Source organism: Danio aesculapii, chromosome 12 (genome assembly GCF_903798145.1).
Source record: "Danio aesculapii chromosome 12, fDanAes4.1, whole genome shotgun sequence".
In the NCBI taxonomy this organism is placed as follows: Eukaryota; Metazoa; Chordata; class Actinopteri; order Cypriniformes; family Danionidae; genus Danio; species Danio aesculapii.
The window spans coordinates 45472480-45494451 of record NC_079446.1 but is presented as its reverse complement, the minus strand read 5'-3'; the positions used below and the strand labels follow the sequence as shown (position 1 = coordinate 45494451).

The window sequence follows — 21972 nt, the reverse complement described above, 5'->3', positions numbered from 1 at the left end:
TTGCATGCATGTATTGTTTGTGTGTTTGTCATTTTTCATCAATTTGAATGCATGCATTTTTGTGTGTGTTTGTCATTTCTCATCAGCTTGCATGCATGCATTTGTTTGTGTGTTTGTCGTCAGTTTGAATGCATGCATTTTTGTGTGTTTGTCATCTTTCATCAGGTTTAAATGCATACATTTTTGTGTGTGTTTGCCATTTGTCATCAGTTTGCATGCATGCATTTTTGTGTGTTTGTCATTTTTCATTCTTGTGCATGCATGCATTTTTGTGTGTTTGTCATCAGTTTTAATGCGTGTATTTTTGTGTGTTTGTCATCAGTTTGCATGCATGCATTTTGTGTGTTTGTCATCAGTTTGCATGCATGCATTTTGTGTGTTTGTCATCAGTTTGCATGCATGCATTTTGTGTGTTTGTCATCAGTTTGCATGCATGCATTTTGTGTGTTTGTCATCAGTTTGCATGCATGCATTTTGTGTGTTTGTCATCAGTTTGCATCCATGCATTTTGTGTGTTTGTCATTTTTCTTCAGTTTGCATGCATGCATTTTGTGTGTTTGTCATCAGTTTGCATCCATGCATTTTGTGTGTTTGTCATTTTTCTTCAGTTTGAATGTATGCATTTTCGTATGTGTGTCATCAGTTTAAATGCATGCGTTTCTTTGTGTGTTTTTCATTTGTCATCAGTTTGCATGCTTGCATATATTTGTTTGTGTTTGTCATCAGGTTTGAATGCATGTGTGTGTGTGTGTGAGTGTGTGTGCGTGCGTGTGAGTGCGTGCGTCCGTGTGTGCGTGCATGCATCAGTGCGTGCGTGCGTGTGTGTGTGTGTGTGTGTGTTTGTCATTTATCACCAGTTTGCATGCATGCCTTTGTTTAGTATGTGTTTGTCATTTTCACTGTGTTTTTCTGCATTTGTCATCATTTGGTGTTGGGTTCTGGTTTCTTCCTCACTATTTTAATTCGTTTCCCTCTGTCTAATGTGGATTATTATTAGCCATTCTTTTAAAAAATCTCCTGCTTTTTAATGATATCTATTGTGAAAAGCAATAAAGAAATGCTGAACTGAATAAAGTCATGGCAGCTGTTAGATGGGTTTGAGTCAGTTGATCTGTTAAACATTGTTTCTTGCTTTAATAGATTTTTCAGTCTGGATAAGTTTTACAAGCCAACTATAAAAATAGACAATAAATAAGGACTGTCATGCATTTTTGCCATGATTTTACAGAAGAATAAATGTATCTGGGTTTAGAACAAGAATCATTTGATGACATACAGTAAAAGACTGTAATTAAGGATCACATTTTGGTCCATTGTCATTTTTAATCTCTGTACTTTGCAGTGTCCTTCAAAACACTATTAGATGTGTTAATTTGCACTCATCTGCAAGAGGATTTAATCATTTGTAATATAATCAAATTTAGTATGATCACTTATTCCTTTTTTACAATTTAGTGTGCAAAGGTAAGTTATTTCACTTTTACATAAACTCACCGGCCACTTTATTAGATACACCTCCAACTGCTTGTTAATGCAAATTTCTAATCGGCCAATCAAATGGCAGCAGCTCAGTGCATTTAGGCGTATAGACATGGTCAAGATGATCTGAACGCACAACACGTCCAACCTTGAGGCAGATGGGCTACAGCAGCAGAAGACCACACCGGGTGCCACTCCTGCCAGCTAAGAACAGGAAACTGAGGCTACAATTCACATAGGCTCACCAAAACTGGACAATAGAAGATTGGAGAAACATTGCCTGGTCTGATGAGTCTCCATTTCTGCTGCGACATTCGGATGGTAGGGTCAGAATTTGGCATCAACATCATGAAAGTATGGATCCATCCTGCCTTGTATCAACAGTTCAGGCTGGTGGTGGTGGTGTAATGGTGTGGGGGATATTTTCTTGGCACACTTTGGGTCCATTAGTACCAACTGAGCATCATGTCAACACCACAGCCTACCTGAGTATTGTTGCTGGCCTTGTCCATCCCTTTATGACCACAGTTTCCCCATCTTCTGATGGCTACTTCCAGCAGGATAACATGCCAGGTCATAAAGCGTGAATCATCTCAGACTGGTTTCTGGAACATGACAATGAGTTCACTGTACTCAAATGGCCGCTACAGTCACCAGATCTCAATCCAATAGAGCACCTTTGGGATGTGGTGGAACGGGAGATTCACATCATGGATGTGCAACCAACAAATGCGTGATGCTATCATGTCAATATGGCGCAAAATCTCTGAGGAATACTGTATTTCCAGTACCTTGTTGAATCTATGCCATGAATGATTAAGGCAGCTCTGAAGGCAAAATTGGGTACTAGTAAGGTGTACCTAATAAAGTGGCCGGTGAGTGTATATTTGTCATACACTTGATTATTATGAAACATTATTTCACGCATATTTTTACATCATTTAGACAAGTTAATATTATTGCACTTTACATTAATTTATTATGCTTTTTATGTATAGAAGTATTATACATTTGACACAAACAACTTATGACTACCTAATGGAAATATTCTCATAAAAATATAATCAAATTGAATTGTTTTTGCCTAAAATAAAATTGTTAGTTAAGATGAAAAAATGTCCCTTTGGTGAGAAACTTAATGAAACTGAAATGTGTCAAATGGTTATTAAACACATATCTGCATGCATGTAAACTTCCTCTAATTTTACATTTAATTTTTTAAATGAGTGGCAGTATATAGTTAATCAAATCATGATAGCAGTATCAACAAAAAAAGGTTAGCCTGGTCATTTTAGTAATAACTTCCTCAGACTTAATCATGTAGTTCATCAAATGTGATATTGAGAGTCATTACAGTTAATTAGATTCAACAGCAATGACAAAGCAGCCTGATGCATTTAATTTACTAAAAAGAGAAAAACCTAAATATTATTTAGTATGACCTTGAATGAAATGAGAAAAAAGACAAATGACTCCGTATAGCATAGCTATAAAATAAGATTTATGAGTCTCATTTTTAAAACACAAATGCCATTGCAGATGTACAATGACCCGCATGCAGTTTAGACATGAGATATGGTGCGTATTCACATCCTGCTGCTATAGAAAATCATTTGTGACTGTTTAATGTTATTGCTGATTGATGCAGTACATGTTCATTTATATATATATATATATATATATATATATATATATATATATATATATATATATATATATATATATATATATATATATATTAGTGCTCCATAATATATTGTATCAGCATCGATATCGCAATGTGTGCATCTGCAATAGTCACATCGCAAGATATGCAATGTTGAGTCTGGATTATAGTTGACCAGGAGCTACAGAATTGTATTTAATTACTGTATTTATATGGAAAAAAAATGTATGTTTTAAAGCAAAAACATGATTATTTTACTCCACTGGCAGATCATTCTGCTTGTTTTAAGGAAAGATTTGCCTTATTTCTTCTGAAGTTGAAAACAAAACAATATTTTTACTTGATCTAAGGACTAGAAACGAGACAAAGCAAAGTAAGAAAAGCTTTTTTTGCATTGTGATTCTTCAATTTCTGAAGACTCAATACTGTTAGACTCCCTAGAAACCGTAAAACAGCTACTCAGACTATCTTGTGACTCTGTACTCATTTATCGCAGAAAAATAAACTCACAGAATCAGATTTTTCCAATATCATATATATATATATATATATATTAGAGCTGCACGATTCTGGCTAAAATGAGAATGGTGATTTATTTATTTTTTTTTGCTTAAAATAAAGATCACGATTCTGTAGATGTAAAATAAAGCTTAATATGAGTGGGCAGTTATTATTGTTTTTTTCCTCAAACATATGGCAAAACAACGACAATAATAATAATATGTGTAGGTCTATTGGTTTCTATAAATAATTCTATTGTACTTATAATAATTCTGATGTTGAATTATGTGTGAGATATATGCTTATGCTTGCAATCTGTCATTGACAACATTATTAGGCCATTTAATTTACTGGTGAAATCAACATTATATAGGCTAGAGTAGTTATACTTGACACTGTGTACATTTATTTTCATGCACAACTGTGTGTTCGCTTTGAAAGAAAAACATATTAAATGCTTGTCGTAATCATAACTCTAAAATGTGATATGATCGTTTAAATGATGTGCACGCTTTCGGCTTCATTTTCACTGCTAAGTGCTGTTCACACTTCGCGCACGGCTCTCAAACGATCACTCTGTACTACAAACTGAATATTATTTACAACTTTATTACCTGTTACTCACAGCCTATGCAGGTTCTGTTCACTGAAGTAGACGCGCGCTCGTCTATCGTTAAGTTGAAGCAATATTTATCTCTATTAATGAAAGTAAAAACACTGTAATTTAATCTTCGTAATTTAGTTAAGACTGCTAAATGAGTATGGCGTTTTAATCAGGTATATAATCTACTACATAATAATATTAATTATGTATGTAGACACTGTAAAAGGTTGTGATGTTTACGAAGAGATTTTTTTTTAGCACAATTTTAAACATTTAGTTTCACTAACTTTTTTAATAGTACATAATATTTTTCTAGCTCTTTTGATAGATATTAATATTTAGCTAAATGCAGTTTAAAGACTTAATTAGATTAGGTGGGCAAGTTATTTAATTAATTAATTAATTAATAAGTCATAGGATAGAAGTGGGGGGTTTTTTTGTAGCTAATCAGGGAAAACAATATTCCATAGGGGTGTAATAATATTGATTTTTATTTGTTTTTACTTACATTTTTATGTAAACACAGCTTTTATTACAGGCAAGCTATAAAAACAACACGTTCTCAAGATAAAAATAATAATAGAATACTAATATAATAAGACACACTGTAAATATCTCCTATCTCTATTAAACACTGTTTGGGGAATATTTAAAAAAGGAATAAAACATTTCACAGGAGGGCTGATCATTTAGCCTTCAGCTGTATAGAAATAACATTAATGTGGCTGGCCTGGCATTGCATTGTGTCGGAAGAAAACTAGTGTGGAAGATCTGTTAGTTTCCACAGCTGCACTTTAAGACACACTGAGTGACAAAGACTTTTCTAAAGACTCTATAAAGCATCACACACTCCTCCAGTCTGGACAGATGGGCTGAAATCCCTGACAGGAGGCGCTGGGTGGGAGTTTTTAGGAGAGATGGAGAGACAGGACAGAAGTGTGTGGAGGACGGAAAGAGAGATGAAACCTGAGTACACTGTAAAAATATATCAGTAAATTAGCAGTTTTGCGTATCTTGTGATTTATGTTTTTCCACATTTATTTCAGCTTTTGAATTGCATTATGGGAGCTTGATCTGTCTTCCAGCAACTTTTAACCTTGAAAAGTTTGAAACGGTGACTATTGTGAACATTTTGAATAGTTTAAAATGATATATAGTCTGGGTTGGTGTTGTACATTACACTACAAAAACCTTGTAATAATCTGCCAGTACATGTTCTGTTATTTTACAGACTTATTTCTCTGTATAGTATTTTTTTACATGGTTATTATTACAATATAACAGAATATTTTAGCAGTTTTAAAACCTTGACTTTTCCAAACCACAGTAAATCTTGAAACCTTCTTCGTCCCATACCTAAACCTGAGAGAGAGAGAGAGAGAGAGAGAGAGAGAGATAGAGCGTTACTATATCTGGCTGCTATTGATCACTGCGCTCTGCACCGGTGCTAGAATTAGCAGCAAAGCCTCCTATACAGTGTGTGAAGGAACGTGATCTGAGGTGTGTATGTGCATGTGTGTGTTTCAAGGGCAGCCTAGAGGAGAAGAAAATGATATTTCACTCGTAGAAGTAAAGAATGGAGAGTGAAAATTAGCAGAAATCATCTTCCGCTGTCCTGCTGTTGTCTGGCTTAATGATTTTTGTTCTGCTGAAGTTATATGAAGACAGTGAGGGTGGGGACTTTTACAGGTTGGGTATCAGTATGGTTAGTCTTGAAGGGACAGCTCACCCAAAAGAAGAAAATTCAGATCTGCAGACTAGTTACAAGTTTATCGACCACCACAAAATGGACTTTTTGGATTGTAGCAAATACTGAAAACAGTTGACACAGATATGAATTTTTGGAGAAGTCTGTTTAAAATATTACACCATAAAATTACAAATAAAAATAAAATCAATAAAATAAATTCATAAATTGAATTTTTAATGTAAAAAATAATTATAATAATATTAAATAAAAATAATAATAATAATAAATACAATAATATAATTAATAAATAATTACTATACTCTTATTAATACTATTTTAATCAGTTTAATTGTATTTTTTATTTTATTTTTTTATTTAATTTTGAATAATAATATTTAATTGTAAAATCAATTAAATTTACGGTAAAAACTTTTTTTTTCTGTTGAGCACAAAAGAAGATACGTTGAAGAATGTTAGAAATTGGTACCCATTGACATCCATATAGATATTAATGGCTATGGGTTTCCAACATTCTTCAAAATATCTTCCTTCAAGTGTAAACAGAAGAAAAAAGCACATTTTGATCATGACATAATTTTCACCTATGAATTTAAAAAGTTTAGGATTTTTAGTTAGAAAGTTATGATTTTTTTTTGGTGCAAGAAATGTTGATGAAGTGTTTGGTGTGTGTGTGTGTTCGTTCCAGCCTACAATGACGGATGAGCGGCGCGGCAGTCGACCTCGATCAATGGTTCGCTCCTTCACCATGCCGTCGTCTCAGAGGCCTCTGTCTGTGGCATCCGTCACCTCCTTATCCTCAGACAACTCGCCATCCAGACCGGGATCAGACGGGTACGTGCTTTCCAGAAATTAATCAATGCTTTGATTCAGCACGGGTTGATTACATTGATCACAGTTTAGACATTTAGAATGTTTCAAATAAATTAACCTTCTGTGTATATATATATATATATATATATATATATATATATATATATATATATATATATATATATATATATATATATATATATATATATATATATATATATATATATATGTATGTATATATATATATATATATATATATATATATATATATATATATATTTTTTTTTTTTTTTTATCATTTTTTGTATCTTAATTTTTATTTTAATACTAACTAACTTACTTACTAATACTTACTAACACAGTCTTAAAGGGAATTTTCACCAAAAGATGAGAATTACCTCAAAATATAATCATCTTTGTGTGGTTTTAAATGTTTATGAGTTTCTTTCATCTATTGATATATAACACAATATATCACAAAAGTAGATAGTTTGAAGTATGCTGGCTGCTGGGACCCATCAAATTTCATAATAGTGAAAAAAAAAAATTCTGTTATGTTTTTTTTTTCCAACAGAAGAAACTCACATAAGTTTTGATCAAGAGCGAGTAAATGATGGCAGAATTTTCATTTTTGTGTGACCTATCCCTTTAAATAGTAATCAACACATCCAGCATTTAGTAAACAGTTGTAAAACTTAAAATTATACATATTAGGTCTGATTTCCTCCATCTTTTATCTGTTATTTATGTGTGTTCATACAATATAAAAAAAATGATATGAAAAAAGTCATGACATCAAATATTTTACGCTACTTTAACTTATTTCAAATCAGCTAGTAACTCAAGTCACTTTTTTGTCAGATGACTGGAAAATATGTAAGATATGTAAAATAGGACTAAAATAAGACTAGAAAAGTTCATTTAGTTCAACAACAACAAAAAAGGTTTAAACAGATTTTTTACAGTGTACAAAATGACTGAATATAAATCTCTTTGTATATATCAGATAGTGAGAAGCTGATATTAGCAGAGCGCTGATCCAGACCTCTATTAAATAAGCTGAACTTTTGACAAGGATTTATTTGCTTCTTTTTGCTGTGGTACTGAACGCTTTTTTTCAGCTGAAGTTTTTTTATTCTCTTCTTGTTTTCTTTGTAATTGTGCTCTTTGTCATTTCTGCCTGAGCATTTATAGTCAAAGCGCCCGCACAAACATCAGTTTATTGCACATTAACAAGTTTCAGTAGCTTCCTGAAAATGAGCTCCACTGAGCAAATAGATGTGTGTGTGTGTGTGCAAAGCATTTTTAATTAATGATGTTTTATTGTAATATTTTAATACTTTGATTTATTTTTTATGGTGCAAATTAGGAAGAATTAATTAAAAAGCAGTTTAAGAAAATATATATAATGTAAATAAAAATGTATAAATTACTTGTGTATAACAATTTATATTTATGTCTTTTTTTTCTAGCATTTTACCATGACTAACAATTGTAACTAATCCACTTTACACAAGTCTTAAAGTGCACCCAAAAAAAAAAATTCTGTCATCATTTACTCACTTTTTGCTCATTTGACTTTCTTATGTTGAACACAATGGAAGATATTTTGAAGAATGTTGGAAACCTGTAACCATTGACTTCCATAGTATTAGTTTTCCTTTCTATGGAAGTCAATGGTTACAGGTTTTCAGATTTCTTCAAAATATATTCTTTAATGTTACAGAATATAAAAACAAACAAAGATTGCTTAAATTATTAGTCTTAAATAATATAAACACAAAAGAAGATATTTAGAGAAATGCTGAAAACATGTAACCATTGACTTTTATAGTATTTTTTCCCTACTATGGAAGTCAATGGTTACAGGTTTTCAGTTTTCTTCAAAATACCATCTTTAGTCTTAAAGAATATAAACATAAAAGATATTTAGAGAAATGCTGAACACCTGTTACCATTGACTTCCATAGTATTAATTTCCCCTACTATGGAAGTCAATGGTTACAGGTTTTCAGTTTTCTTCTAAATACATTATTTAGTCTTAAAGCATGTAAACATAAAAGAAGATATTTAGAAGAATGCTGAAAACCTGTAACCATTGACTTCCATAGTATTAATTTCCCCTACTATGGAAGTCAATGGTTACAGGTTTTCAGTTTTCTTCACAATACCTTATTTAGTCTTAAATAATATAAACACAAAAGAAGATCTTTAGAGTAATGCTAAAACCTGTAACCATTGACTTCCATAGTATTATTTTCCCTACTATGGAAGTCAATGGATACAGGTTTTCAGTTTTCTTCTAAATATATGATTTAGTCTTAAAGAATATAAACATAAAAGAAGATATTTAGAAGAATGCTGAAAACCTGTACCCTTGACCTCCATAGTATTATATTCCCAACTATGAAAGTCAATTACAGGTTTTCAGTTTTCTTTAAAATACCTTCTTTAATCTTAAAGAATATAAGCATAAAAGAAGATATTTAGAGGAATGCTGAAAACCTGTAACCATTCACTTCCATATTAGGCAAACTAATACTATGCAAGTTACAGGTTTTTAGTTTTATTCAAAATACCTTTAGTCTTAAATAATATAAACACAAACAAAGATATTTAGAAGAATGCTAAAAATGTGTAACCATTGACTTTCATGGTATTTGGTTTTCCTGCTGTGGAAGTCAATGGTTACATGTTTTCAGTTAAATATTTTGTGTTCAACAGAATAAAGAAACTTGAAACCCCTCCGAGTCTGATTAAATATTACATTTTTAGTGAACTAACCCTTTAACTCAGCTCATGCTAAAATCACAGTAAATCACATCTTCTTGTGTCTCTCTGCTTAGTCGTATCTCTTTCCCTGACGATCTGAAAGGTTGATGCCAGTCTAGCGTGGCGAACACACAGATGCCAACCTTAAGGATTAATTAGTGCATGTTTGAAGAGAGCGATTCTATCAGCGATGCCCTCCGCTGGTATTTAATTGTGAAGGGCAGCGTTTCACAAGAGCTTTCATTTGATTAGTTAATCCATCTCATTAAAGCGCTTTGATTCGCTTGAGCCCAAGATTGTGATTATGAGATTCTGCTTCACTTTTTCTGCTGCTTCTCGCTGTGCAAAAAGCATCTCATTATGAGGGAGGTCAGCAGAAATCTCACACGCACACACACACACACACACACACACTTTAATGCTGTTTGCATTGATGATGTATGTTTTAAAGCCGGCATCGTTGCAATTTAAAGAAACTAGTTTGTTCTGGGGTTTGGAGCTGAAATCCAATAGTGATGATGCAAGTTTTTGGGACTCTGTCCTGTCTACACTGTAAAAATATCTGTTAATTACAGGGTTTCCGTGGGGTCTTAAAAGTCTTAAGTCTAAAATTAAAAAAAATCTAAATTTTAGGCCTTAAAAAGTCTTAAATTCGCTGTTCTAGGTCTTAAATATTTTTGCACGGGTCTTATTTTTCCGATGTCCATGTAACGCTACATCTAATGCTCATTTAATTTTTTTTGTTGCTGTTGCTTGGTGTTGTAGTTCTTTATTTCACAAGTCCTAATGTAATTTGCAGTATTACAACTACAAATGAGACCAGCATGCAATAGCCAATCAGCTGTCTGTTATTGAACTCAGTGTGCGCGGTGAATGTGACGTCATTGCTGTTTGCGGAGGATCGCTTTCAAAGAGCTCAGAATCACTTGGTTAGCTTAGTGATTCTATGCTCTTTGATTTCGGTGTACGCGACATGGTTTCGGATGGCGGCGTGAACAGATTTCAGGTGGACGGTTCGCGCGGCGCCGCGTTTGATTTGAGTTGAATATGAATCACTTTGAAGAGATTTTGTCTGAAACAGGTACGACTGTACAGACATCTTTATGATCCGTCCATGCGTGATCATCATAGAGATAACCAGATGATCAATAATGGCTCTTTTCCACTGACTGGTACGGTACAGTTCGGTTTGGTACGGGTCACCTTTATCAGGCTTGCGTTTCTACTAACAAGGGTACCCTTTTGGTGGGCGTGGTGTATGACAGAAAGGTTCAGTCGACGTCATTCTTGCTCGAAGAAATGTCTACAATAAAGCTGTACAGGTCACTTACATATCATATGAAAAGCACTTCTCACAAAACAGATGCTTTACACACATAAATACTTGTGTAGAAATGTTTATTACTAACTTTTCAATGAACATGAGTTGATTATAACTGCAGATCAAAGACAGTGTGAAACAGCCTACTGTAACGTCTGTAATTATTTCAAAAGCACGTCAATAATCAAGCGCAGGTTATTATCATCAGCTCAAGAAGTTTGTTATTTCAGATATAATGTTAGACACGCGCGAGCGCTAGCAAGAAAGCGAAACCGCTCGCGCCTCAAACTGGCTCGTAAAAAACTACGGGGCACAGGGTAAATCTGCTCTTCTTCTTGGCTTTGTGGCTGTTTATCAAGACCACGACAAGGTTTGTTTGAGCCCGGATTGACCATGGCTCGTTATTATATGGATTTATAATTCCGCTTTAATCTCTCGCTGTGTTTTTCAAACATGGCGGGTTTTTTGTTTTTATTCTGGCTTGTTGCGTAAGCGAATGACGTATCTCTTTAAACCAATAGCGTTCAGCTGCGCGTGTGGCTCCGCCTTTTGGTATCCTTTCTCGTGTTTGGTACCCTTTCGAAAGGGTGCCGAAAAAGTGGTACGGTACGGTTCGGTTCTGTACGCTTTTTGACAATGGAAACGGCCATAAAAGCGTACCAAACCAAACCGAACCGTACCACTCAGTGGAAAAACCACTCAGTGGGAAAAGAGGATAGTTTTGTTAAAGTTTGGAAAAACTTAAGGGATGAGTTTGTTAAAACAAAAAAAAACAAAAAGATGCCATGGCAAAAGTGGAGACACAGGTGGTTTTAATATTACAGAATATGTTTTTCCACCATTTATAGGTTTTACACTGATGTATATATATCACAATTTTGAAGTTAAAACAATGTAATAGCTACAAAATAATATTAAGTAACAGATTATTTCTTTGATAACTGGAAAAGAATATTTGAACCTATCGGTTTACAATATACTGATGCCCTGTTTTCTAGGCTTTATTGGTTACAATGGTCTGGAATGTTGGACCATTACTGCCTTTTTAGCTTATAAGTACTCTCTGAGATATGAACAAAAGCGAGTGACGCATCAATGTTTAATTAAAAAAATCTTGAATGGTTATAAAATCCTTATAATCATTAAAATAGTTTATAAAAACAATAAAAATAATTTGTTTAAAAATAAAGAATATCACAACAACGAATGCATCAAGTATAAAAGCCTAGTCTGTTTCGTGAGGTGTGCGCACAGTCAGCGGAGGTCCACGATGTGGCGCCAGGCGAAAGTATAAATTAGCTTTAAGATGTTTTTTTTTGTTGTTGTTTTTTCTGTAGTTCATTGGTGCATCTAACCTGTCTTTAGTACTGTTCAATTTAAATATATTTATTTTACCACTAATTTTGTGATTTCACATTTTCTCTCGCGCATTTTTTGGTATTGCAATATAGGTCTTCAATTTAATACTTAATGATCTTAAAAATGTCTTTAAAAGTCTTAAACTTGACATTATGATATCTGCATGTCTTCATATTTTGTGATTCACAAGCGTTTTCTGTTTATTTATGGTTGTGAATCACATTATGGGATGTTGCTCTGTCGACATTTGGTGTTGAAAATTCAACTCTACAGTTTAATAAAGTGACTTTCATTGACAATAATCATATATAAGAAATAATATATATAAGTCTGTAAAATAACAGAAAATGTACTGGCAGATTGTTACAAGGTTTTTGTAGCACTTAAAACTTTAAAATCACTTAAAACTATTAATAATGTTCGTAAAAGTCACTTTTTCAAACTTTTCAAAGTTCAACATTGTTGGAAAAAAGATTAATGTCCCATAATGCAATTCAAAAACAAATAAATGGGTGACAATAAAAAATAAATAAAACCATCAATTACAAAATTTGGAAAACTGCTAAAATATGGATTTTTTTGTAGTAATTACACATACAATGTAAGTTACTTAAATACTTATTACATTATTAAGCATGTATTTAGTTTCCTTAGTTTATTTAGATTACTTTTCTAATTATTTTATCTGAAAAGTAATCTAATTACCCAACTAGCCCCACATGGAATCTGCATGTGCAGAAATCCACAGGTTTTTTTTGCCATCATCGAGTCTATTTCTTTACTTGTATAAATGTGTGTAAATTTATATTAATTTGGTTTTTAAATTAATTTCAGTACTATTGCTAACTAATATAAAAATGTTCATTTGACTTATTTACAATACAGTTTGTAAAGTAAAATGTCATGTCTTTTAGTAGGTATATTATAAAAGAGACTTGCTTTGTTTACCAAATAGGTAGATCTAATTGGATTTTCATAAATTAGTTTAAAAGGTATTATTATTTTATTTAATACATTAAGTATTGTTACGCCCCGTCTAGGTGTAAGGATACATGAAAGGGAAGACTGCACACACAATGCTGCTTTAGAAAGTATATAAGATTTTATTCTTACAATGATTTATCAAAGAAAAATCGTCTCTTTTTCAGCTTCAGGAGCTGACCAGGCCAAAATAATAAACAAAACCATCTAAATTCAAATCTCTTCTAAATTCCCTATTTTCAGCACACGAAAAGAAAATACACTTTCATACAGTACCTTACTCCTTTGTCCACAAACACAATCAATAAAAGAAGGTACAAAACAAAAATGGCGTCAAGCTTTCTACTTACTATGTACAACTATTTATAAAACAGCAGAGTAGTCAGTTAACAGGCAGAGGTCAGATTTTCAATGTCAACAAAGCAAGAACTGATGCACTAAATACTGTCACAGACTTTCCTCAGATACAAACTCCAATTCAGTAAATCTCACTAAAAAACACACAATTTCTTTCTATGAACGTCAACACACTACTACCAACCACAAGTGAGCTCAAACAGCTAAACAGGTAGTGACAAAGGAAGAATTTAAAGGCAGCCAGGAGTCAGCTGACTAGGCAGGGTGTGGCATCAATTGGAGCAGGGCCAGGACCAAGCAAAGGAGCAAGTAGCAGCATCCTGCAGAAAGAACAAATACACAGAACACTTCCCAGAAATAAAAAAGCAGAATTAATACATAAAGGGACATAACAGTGATGATTCTTTTACAATTATTCTGCATAAATCTGCATATTTTTTCACTATATTATCTGCAGAAATAGCAAAAAATGTCAGCAGATTCTGTCTGGCCCTACCAATAACTAGTGTAATTGCTTGACTCAGTACTATTTAAAATTTCTATAAACCTCAATATATAAACAATAGAAATTAAACATTTTGCGTTTGAGTCAAACAGGGCCTTTTCTCTTTTAATGAAATTTATATTTATCAAAACATGAAACATTTCAAATGAATGTCACCATATTTCATACATACCATTAATTGACATTCATTTCTTACTCAATTTTTGTCTCGAACATGTGCAATTGTCTTAAAGTAGCCATCTTTAGTTGAAAAATAGAAATTAAAGAAATATATTTTATCGTTTAAATGAATTGACACGATTGATAACCATGACAAAATGTAATCAGTAAAAGATTTTACTAGTCAAATTAAAGCAAGTAGAATTACTTTTTTTGCTTTTTTTATATTGCATATTTGTGTGGCACGGTGGCTTAGTGGTTAACTCTGTCGGAGTTTGCATGTTCTCCTTGTGTTGACGTGGGTTTCCTCCGGGTGCTTTGGTTTCCCCCACAGTCCGAAGGCATGTGCTATAGGTGAATTGGGTAGGCTTAATTGGCTGTAGTGTGAGTGTGTGTATGAGAGTGATGGGTGTTTCCCAGTACTGGATTGCAGCTGGAAGGGCATCCGCTGTGTAAAAACATATGCTGGATAAGTTGGCGGTTCATTCCGCTGTGGTGACCCCTGATTAATAAAGAGACTAAGCCAAAAGAATGAATGAATGAATGAAAAAAAAAAAAATTACTTTTTGATATTGCAGATTTTTTTTGTTTAACACATTTAAAGAAATTGAAATGTTTTAGTACATTTAATGTTAACAGTTTTTTTTCTGGCAGATTAAAAAATGCTAATAAATTAGCAAATACCTGTTACCTTTAATTGAAGACCTTTTTATGGCTGCCTCCATGGGTGGGCCGTTCTTGCTGTCTCCAGCAACATTACCATGACGGGTGTCCTTAACAGACACATTGTTAACGTTGAAGCCAACGTTGTCACCAGAAGTGGCCTCGGTCAGAGACTCGTGGTGCATCTCTACAGACTTGACCTCAGTGGTTTGCCATCTCCAGGTTGGAGGAAAGTTCTTACCCCAGGTGGAGGAGTTCAAGTATCTCGGGGTTTTGTTCACGAGTGAGGGAGGGATGGAACGTGGGAATGACAGGCGGATTGGTGCAGCGGCTGCAGTAATGTGGTTGATGTACTGGTCCGTTGTGGTGAAGAAGGAGCTGAGCAGAAAGGCAAAGCTTTCGATTTAATGGTCAATCTACGTTCCTACTCTCACCTACGGTCATGAGCTTTGGGTCATGACCGAAAGGACAAGATTTTGTATACAAGCGGCCGAAATGAGTTTCCTTCGAAAGGTGGCAGGGCGCACCCTTATGGATAGGGTGAGGAGCTCAGTCACCCGGGAGGAGCTCGGAGTAGAGCCTCTGCTCCTCCACATCGAGAGAAGTCAACTGAGGTGGCTCTGACATCTGTTTCGGATGCTTCCTGGACACCTACCTAGGGAGGTGTTCCAGGCATGTCCCACCTGGAGGAGGTCTCGGGAAAGACCCTGGACACTCTGGAGGGCCTATGTCTCTCGGCTGGCCTGGGAACGCCTCGGGATCCCCCCAGAGGTGCTGGAGGAAGTGTCTGGGGAAAGGGAAGTCTGGGGTTCTCTCCTAAGACTGCTGCCCCCACGACCCGGCCCTGGATAAGCGGATGAAAATAAATGAATGACCTTTTGATTTAAAAACTGTTTTACTTATTTATTTTTGAGACACAAATATGGAAAGTTCAGTTGAGCAGGTAAAAAAGTGAAAAAGCTCTTTTTTTGAGCCGTGATCTCAGAAATAGCACGTTATAGAAATATAATTCATCATTTTCAATTAACTGATACGCTTGGTTGCCATGACACTGGAGACTGTAGACCAGAAATGTGCTTTTTTGAGTTGAAAGTTGAAGCTAAATGTCAAACGAGTGCTAATATTTGCTGAAGACTTCATAAGAGGCTGCTGTGTGATATTGAAGAGCGCAGGCGTGTGATCCAATATATCTCTCCGTCCTCTTGACTTGTGTTTTCTTCTCTCTTCCTCTGATAGATTTGCCTTGGAGCCTCTCCTGCCAAAGAAGCAGCACTTTAAGTCTCAGGATAAACTGGACCGAGACGAGCCTGAGAAAGACAGAAAGGAGAAGAAGAAAGAGAAGAGGAACAGCAAACACCAGGAGCTGTTCGATAAAGAGCTGAAGACGGCCGACATTCCTTTGCAGGCCAATGAGGCCGTCATTCTGTCAGAGACGGTCAGGAGATGTTCTAAAACATGCACACACAGGTCATTCTGTCAGATATGGACAGACTATATATATAAATATATATATATATATATATATATATATATATATATATATATATATATATATATATATATATATATATATATACAGTTGGTATGGAATGTATTCAGACCACCTTAAATGTTTTACTCGGTTATATTTCAGCCATTTGCTAAAACATTTAAGGTAATTTTTTCCCTCATTAATGTACACACAGCACCCCATATTGATAGAAAACACACAGTTGTTGACATTTTTGCAGATTTATTAAAAATTAATAACTGAAATATAACATGGTCCTATGTATTCAGACCCTTTGCTCAGTATTTAGTAGAAGCACCCACTTAATCTAATACAGCCATGAGTCTTTTGGGGAAAGATGCAACAAATTTTTCACACCTGGATTTGGGGATCCTCTGCCATTCATCCTTGCAGATCCTCTCCAGTTCTGTCAGGTTGGATGGTAAACGTTGGTGGACAGCCATTTTTATGTCTCTCCAGAGATGCTCAATTGGGTTTAAGTAAGGCCTTGGGCTGGGCCATTCTAGAATAGTCACGGAGTAATAGTGAAGCCACTCCTTCATTATTTTAGCTGTGTGATTAAGGTCATTGTCTTGTTGGAAGGTAAACCTTTGGCCCAGTCTAAGGTCTGTGTGTACGTTAATGAAGGACAAAAAGAACTTAAATGATTTTAGCAAATGGCTGCCATATAACAGAGTAAAAAATTTAAGGGGGTCTGAATATTTTCCGTACCCACTGTATATAGTCATCCACTGTATATATAACACTTGATATCAGAATTATTAGCCCTCGTGTAAAACTTTTTTATAATTTTCAACACATTTCTAAACTTAATAGTCTAAATAACTAATTTCTAATAACTGATTTATTTTATCTTTGCCATAGTAACAGCACATAATATTTAACTAGATATTTTTTCAAGATTCTAGTATTCAGCTAGTAACATAAAGTAACATTTAAAGGCTTAACAAGGTTAAATAGGCAGGTTAGGGTAATTAGGCAAGTTATTGTGTAATGATGGTTTGTTCTGGAGACAATCGAAAAAATAAATAGCTTAAAGGTGCTAATAATTTTGACCTTAAAATGTTTTTAAAAAATTAAAAACTGCTTTTATTCTAGCTGAAATAAAACAAATAAGACTTTCTCCAGAAGAAAAATAAATAAATAAATTTAAAAAAATTAATAAATATATATATATATATATATGTATATATTTTGGGAAAGTGCAATGCGTTTTCAATTAGACAAAATAAATGAAATCCTCATTTTAAGTGAAAGCATAATGAAACAAATGTGAAAAATAAAAGTATAAATATTATTTAAACATAAAAACTTGCTTCAAAAGTGTTTTTTAAAGTAAACAAGATATAAAATAATTAGAACTCAGCAGACATCCACTGCTCCCATGTGCAGTCAGTGCAGAAAGAGAAGAGGCGGAGTCAAAACAGAAAATTTAAACTTTAGCTTCCTTAGAAATTTAAAGTAGACAACGCAAACACTGATACACTTCAGGTAAAACTTAATACACTTTTCTGGTAAAACATTCTATATATAAAGTGAACAATACTTGACATACCTGTTACATATATGCATTCATTCATTTTCTTTACAGTTTAGTCCCTTTATTAATCTGGGGTCCCCACAGCAGAATGAACCGCCAACTTATCCAGCATATGTTTTACGCAGTGGATGCCCTTCCAGCTGCAACCTATCACTGGGAAACACCCATACACTCTCATTCACACACATACACTACGGACAATTTAGCTTAAATAATTCACCTCTAGCGCATGCGTTTGGACTGCGGGGGAAACCGGAGCACCCAGAGGAAACCCGTGCGAACACTGGGAGAACATGCAAAAAAGAAATGCCAACTGACTTAGCTGAGGCTCGAACCAGCGACCTACTTACTGTGAGACGATTGTGCTACCCAGGGGCGAACTGGGAAAGCATTTTCCACCGGGCCAAAGTTACAGGTAGTCAGGCCACATCTGAAGCGATCTAGTAAGTGATGAGAGGGGGGGATGGCGTGGCAGGCCAGATTGACCGCCAGGCCACCGGGAAATGTCCCGCTGCTCCCTATGGCCAGTCCGCCCCTGGTGCAACCCACTGCGCCACCGTGACGCCCACATCCAATAAATCTAATTGTCTTTTCGGCTTAGTCTTATTATTAATCAGGGGTTGCCACAGCGGAATGATGTTTAAAAACCGCTTTATTTTTGTTTTCTAAACCCTTTATCTGACATAAAAGTCATGCTTTAATAAATGCTGTAATACATTGTGTTAGCATCAGATTCTCTCCTTTGATCACAGCACACAAGTAAAGCAGAAGTCTTTCATGGCTTATAATGGATGGTGTTTTTCCTGTCTTTTGGAGGCTGTGTGTGAATTGAGACACGTGTCTGGATCTGCTCTTGTGATCCTCTTCAAGCTCTTTGATTTCGAGCGAGCGCCACAGCAGATCTAGAACAAACAGCACTTAATAAGAATAAATTGACCCATTCAGAGCCTCTTTGACTTCTCTGACTAATGTGTCATTGTGAGAGAAACATGTAACCTTGCTCTTCTGCATACAGAAAAAGTACACGTAATTACTGCGCCTCGTGGATGGATTGTCTTTTATAAATCACCATAATGACCTTGACCTCTTTCTAAAGGCCGCCGACCTCGACTATTCGCTGTCCGCAGATGAAGACAGAGCTGGAAAATCTGTTTTATTGCCTGGTTCATCTGTCATGCGGATAACAAACCTGCCTGCTTCTGTTTTTAACTTTTTTACAACAAGTTTTTTTGTCCTTTGCTGATGCCAAAGAATTCTTGTGATAAATTGTAACTGCAGTTTCATACACAAACACACTCACACCCACACACACATTATATACAGTCAAGCCTGGAAATATTCGTACACTTGGCAGGTAAATTATGTCTTAAAGTTTTTGTTCAAATGTAAATAAAAGCTGATTTTTTTTCCCACACTTATATTCTTATCTTTTGGGAGAACTCTTTTGGTGAAAAAAAAACTTGCAGGTTGAGTAAAAGTAACTTTAAGTCAAAATTTTCCAGGGGTCTGAAAAAATTTCGGGCTTGACTGTTCATTTATATAGTCTTACAAATACATTTTTGTCAGAAATTTCATGCATTTTAGATGAAACACAGCTTACAATTAAATATTATTATTTAATGTTAATTTGGATTTAAAACTACATATTTATATTAATTTGAAGTATTTAATATTATGATATTTATATTAATTGTCTAAAATTTTATGCATTTTAGATAAAGTAAAAAAAAACGTTTAATGTTCATTTGGATTTTAAAATACATATTTACATTAATTTGAATTTATTATACTTGTATTAAATGTCTGAAATTTTATGCATTTTAGAGAAAACAAAACATAAAATTAATTTACAATATTTAATGCTAATTTGGACTTAAAAATACATATTTTTATTCATTTGAAATATTTAATATAATATGGATATTAATTGTCTGAAATGTCATGCTTAGATAAAAGTAAAACTTTAAATTAAATAACAATATTTAATGTTATCAGAATTTAAAACTACATGTTTATATTAATTTGAAATATGTAATATTAGAATATTTATATTCGTTGTCAGAAAATTTCATGCATTTTAGATAAAAGTAAAACCTAAAATTAACTAACAATATTTAATATTATCGGAATTTAAAACTACATATTTATATTAATTTGAAGTATTTAATATTATGATATTTATATTAATTGTCTAAAATTTAATGCATTTTAGATAGTTTAAAATAAAAAAAAATGTTTAATGTCATTTTTGATTTTAAAATACATATTTATATTAATTTGAAATGTTTAATATTATTATACTTGTATTAAATGTCTGAAATTTTATGCATTTTATAGAAAATAAAACATAAAATTAATTTACAATATTTAATGCTAATTTGGACTTAAAAATACATATTTTTATTTATTTGAAATATTTAAAATAATATGGATATTAATTGTCTGAAATGTCATGCTTAGATAAAAGTAAAACTTAAAATTAAATAACAATATTTAATGTTATCGGAATTTAAAACTACATGTTTATATTAATTTGAAATATGTAATATTAGAGTATTTATATTCGTTGTCAGAAAATTTCATGCATTTTAGATAAAAGTAAAACCTAAAATTAATTAACAATATTTAATATTATCGGAATTTAAAACTACATGTTTATATTAATTTGAAATATGTAATATTATAATATTTAAATTCATTTTCAGAAAATTTCATGCATTTCAGATCAAATAAAACTTAAAATTAATTTATAATATTTAGTGCTAGTTTGGGCCTAAAAATAGATATTTATATAAATTTGAAATATTCAATATTATAAAACTTGTATTAATTGTCTGAAATGACAGGCATTTTAAATAAAACAAAGATTAAAATTAAATAATATTTATTGATAATTTGGACTTAAAAATACATATTTAATTTAATTTAAAATGTTTAATGTAATATGGATTTTAATTGTCTGAAATTTCATGCATTTTAGATAACATAAAACTTAAAATTAATTCATATTCAATGTTATTTGATTTAAAAATACAAATTTATTTTAATTTGAAATATGTAATATTATAATTTTTATATTAATTGTCTGAAATCCATGCATTTTAGATGAAATAAAGCTTAAAATTAAAATAAAATGTTATTTAATGTTAATTTGGATTTAAAAATACATATTCATATTAATTTGAAATATTTAATATTATAATACATGTATTGTCTGAAATTTCTGGCATATTAGATAAAACAAAACTTAAAATTAAATAACAATATTTCATGTTAATTTGTCATTAGAAATACATATTTATGTTGTTAAAATGTTACAAAAAATTTTGAAAAAAATATGTTTATATACAATAAATATGGCTTTTCACTTCAAATAAAACTCATAAAGGTGATCATAAATACACACAAAGAATATTAAATACAAGTAAATGTCTAGATTTCATTTTGTTAATAAGATGTCAAAATACAAATGAGATCGTATTGTTTTATTCAGTGTAAAAATTGTTATATGTTTATTAATTAATGTACAAATGATCTAAAAATCTAAGCTTACAATTCAAATAACATTATTTAATGTTAATGTGTCCTTAAAAATACATATTTAGATTATTTTACCTATAGATTCATAAACATTTAGATCAAATATTTTGTTAATGTTATCATTATATTACACATTACCAAAAATTGCAATTTGTAAAATTATTTATTTATTATTTCTGATTTATTTTAGACAAGAAAAAAAATCCACAATAAAAAAACTTAATGTATTCTTTCAATTTTCAGTATTCAATATTTTGTGATGATTCTTAACTCTCAAAACTTCAGACACAGGCTCTTAATGCATTTAATTTAATCTACTAATTTGTTCATATCTATAAAGTTATCATTCCACACTATCTCAAAATGAAAATGAAAAATACAATTAGATTTTACAGATTAATATATATTTTAAAAAACTGCTCATGTTTACATTTACACTCTGCAATACTGTAAACATTCCCCATACAGAATATATATCTGCAAGTTCAACTTTA

At 32.7% G+C, this 21972-nt stretch overlaps 1 protein-coding gene across 2 annotated transcripts in view; it reads left to right on the top strand.

The window, feature by feature from the left end:
* Positions 1–21972, top strand: part of dock1 (dedicator of cytokinesis 1) — a 927369-nt gene that overhangs the window by 890118 nt on the left and 15279 nt on the right. For both annotated transcript variants that reach the window (XM_056470102.1, XM_056470100.1), the window contains exons 48-49: positions 6647–6792; positions 16125–16323. In XM_056470102.1, coding sequence (XP_056326077.1) covers positions 6647–6792; positions 16125–16323 — 345 coding nt within the window. The remainder of the gene's footprint in view (positions 1–6646; positions 6793–16124; positions 16324–21972) is intronic.